This window comes from Propithecus coquereli, unplaced genomic scaffold, assembly GCF_000956105.1.
Source record: "Propithecus coquereli isolate 6110/MARCELLA unplaced genomic scaffold, Pcoq_1.0 Scaffold223, whole genome shotgun sequence".
NCBI lineage: Eukaryota > Metazoa > Chordata > Mammalia > Primates > Indriidae > Propithecus > Propithecus coquereli.
Genome location: NW_012147523.1, coordinates 4,225,798 through 4,228,221, shown reverse-complemented (window position 1 = coordinate 4,228,221; position 2,424 = coordinate 4,225,798). Strand labels below are relative to the sequence as shown.

At 38.0% G+C, this 2,424-nt stretch overlaps 1 protein-coding gene across 1 annotated transcript in view; it reads left to right on the top strand.

Annotated features, from left to right (window-relative positions):
• LOC105810892 (transmembrane protein 180) overlaps window positions 1–2,424 on the top strand; it is a 24,933-nt gene that overhangs the window by 19,634 nt on the left and 2,875 nt on the right. The window contains exon 3 of the mRNA XM_012644938.1: window positions 1,010–1,164. Within this exon, the coding sequence (XP_012500392.1) occupies window positions 1,010–1,164 (155 nt within the window). The remainder of the gene's footprint in view (window positions 1–1,009; window positions 1,165–2,424) is intronic.

Genomic DNA, 2,424 nt, shown 5'->3' with positions numbered 1-2,424 from the left:
CCTTGAAAGTAGAGAAGTAGGACAAAAATCAGTCAGGGAAAAAAACCCTTATGTTTATTGTTTTTTTTTTTTTTTAACACTCCCCCAAAACCCTTATGTTTATTAAAGAATATTTGTACTCTACTTACATCATTTGAAATTCTCTTCTTTTTGGAATGTAAGTACATTTGATTAGTGAAAACTTTTCAGGGCTAAACAATGTGCTTTTTTATTGAAAACAAAGAATACCTTCTGATCTTTATTAATGTGTATGTGTATATTTAGCAAAAACTTTTCAGCCTAGAACAATGAGTTTTCTTCATTGGTAGTAAGAAATGCAGAAAAAAAAAATCCAAGTCTCAGCTTTTAACATGAATCTATTGGAATGATTAAAAATATATAAGGTAAGGCAGGACACAGGAACCAGAAGAAATATAGATAGAATTGTAAACTATTATGTAATTCTGATGCTTGATTTTCGGGTAAAAAGTACATTTCAGACATATTACAGTAAGGGTAGCGAGATACTTATTTATATATTTACTTATTCAACAAATACTGGTTTCACCAACAATGTGCTAGGTGAATTCTGAGCTTTAACCCCAAATTTCGGGGGTTAAATTTGGATTTATTTTAGATTTGAGTTGGACCTTTCACATTACCATAAAGTGATGCTGTTTGTTTCTAACTGATGGATTCTTTCATGTGGTGAGTTTTAGTAAAATCTCTCTATGTCAGCATGAAAATAAAAAATTAGGAAACCATTTCCTGGTTTTTTAAATTTGTTTTATAGGAAATAATTGCTGTTTCTTTGTTATTTATAGAATGTTACTATCCACAGTGAATTTTTTGATATATATGGATAATAGCATCTCTAACCAAGATAATGTTAGTTGTGTGTTTCAACTGATACCAAAATTCAAAAGCAAATTTACTGTGTAACGAGAACGTTTACTTTGTCATCAGCAAGAGTGAGCAAGCATAATGCATGGGCTTCCATCTTAACAATGCTGTTCTGTTTCCATTTCAGTGCCTTGTACTCACCAGTCGATCCTGGCTGAAGAAGTGTGGTTACTATAAGATTATCTTAATTTCTTTCTACCTAGAAGGAACAGCTTCCATTGTCATGTTACTTCTGGGACAGCAATACTATTACTGTTTCGCTCTTTATCTCACTTTTATCATGTAAGTAAATGCCAGTTCCAATCTTAGAATCACACTGTGTCTTGCTATTCACTCTTCAAGTGGTAAAACATCTTTGATCTGAAGTGAATTTAATATTCATTTCTAGGCAGGGTCATCGCACCTTTCTGCCAAATTGTCTGAAAGTTACCTACCAGCTTGCTTTTTAAAAGAAATTTCATACACTGAATTTTGGAGTACAGTTCCTTTTTTTAGCCTATTAAACTGTAAGGTTTAGTAAATCCCTGTTGCCGGTATAAAAGAGGCTGTGCTTCTGTTCTTCCTTCAACTCTTCTTCCTATTCCTGCAAGCTCTCTCCTCCTCTTCCTCTCCAAGCACCCACTCCTCCCCTGCCATAGGCATCTCAAATCCAGAATGTTCAAATCAAGGATCTCACCCCTCAGATCTGCTCTTTTGCCATTGTTTACCATCTTGTGAAATGGTTCTGCCATCTCTCTAGTTGCCCAAGTCAGGGACTGAGAAGTTGTCTTTGCCTTCTCTCTCTTCTTGACACCTACATCCAACGCACTACAAATTATTAGCAGTCTTATCTTCCTAATGTGTCCTGAATCCATGCCTTCTCTGTCCCATTGCCATTCCTGCAGCTCAGGTCCTCATGTCTCTTACATGGACTTATATGGCCTCCTCTATGGTCTCCTTGTCTCTCTACTCTGCAGTCCCTCCAACCCCTTCTCCCATATTGCTTCTAGAATGACATGTCATTCCTTTGCTTAACAATCTTAAGTGGCTTCTCATTGCTTTCAGGATATATTCAAATGATGACATGTGATGTTTTTTGTTATGTAGGCCCTCTTTCCCTCGTCATCTCATTTCTTGTTACTCAATCACTGACACTGTACTCTCTGCCATACAGAAGGACTTTGCAACTCCTGGTTCAGACACCTCTGTGTTTAGCAGATTCAGTTCCTTGTGCCTGGAAAGCTCTTCCCCATTTCCTGCTTGGCTCTCTCTTAGTGTTTCTTAGGCTGCAGCTTGGGTATGTGCTTCTGTGGGAGGCCTTCCTTGATTTCCTTATCTGGATTGGGTGCTCCTCCTACATGACCCCAATACCCTAAGCTCATCTCTGCTACAATGCTTGTGCCTCTCTACTTGTGATTGTCTGTGGTCCCCCCTGGATTGAGTTTATTGTGCATAAGTCTAGTTTCTTATCACTGTGGCCCGTTACCTACTGCAGCTCTTTTTTTTTTTTCAGACAGAGTCTTGCTCTGTTGCCCGGGCTAGAGTGCCGTGGCGTCAGCCTAG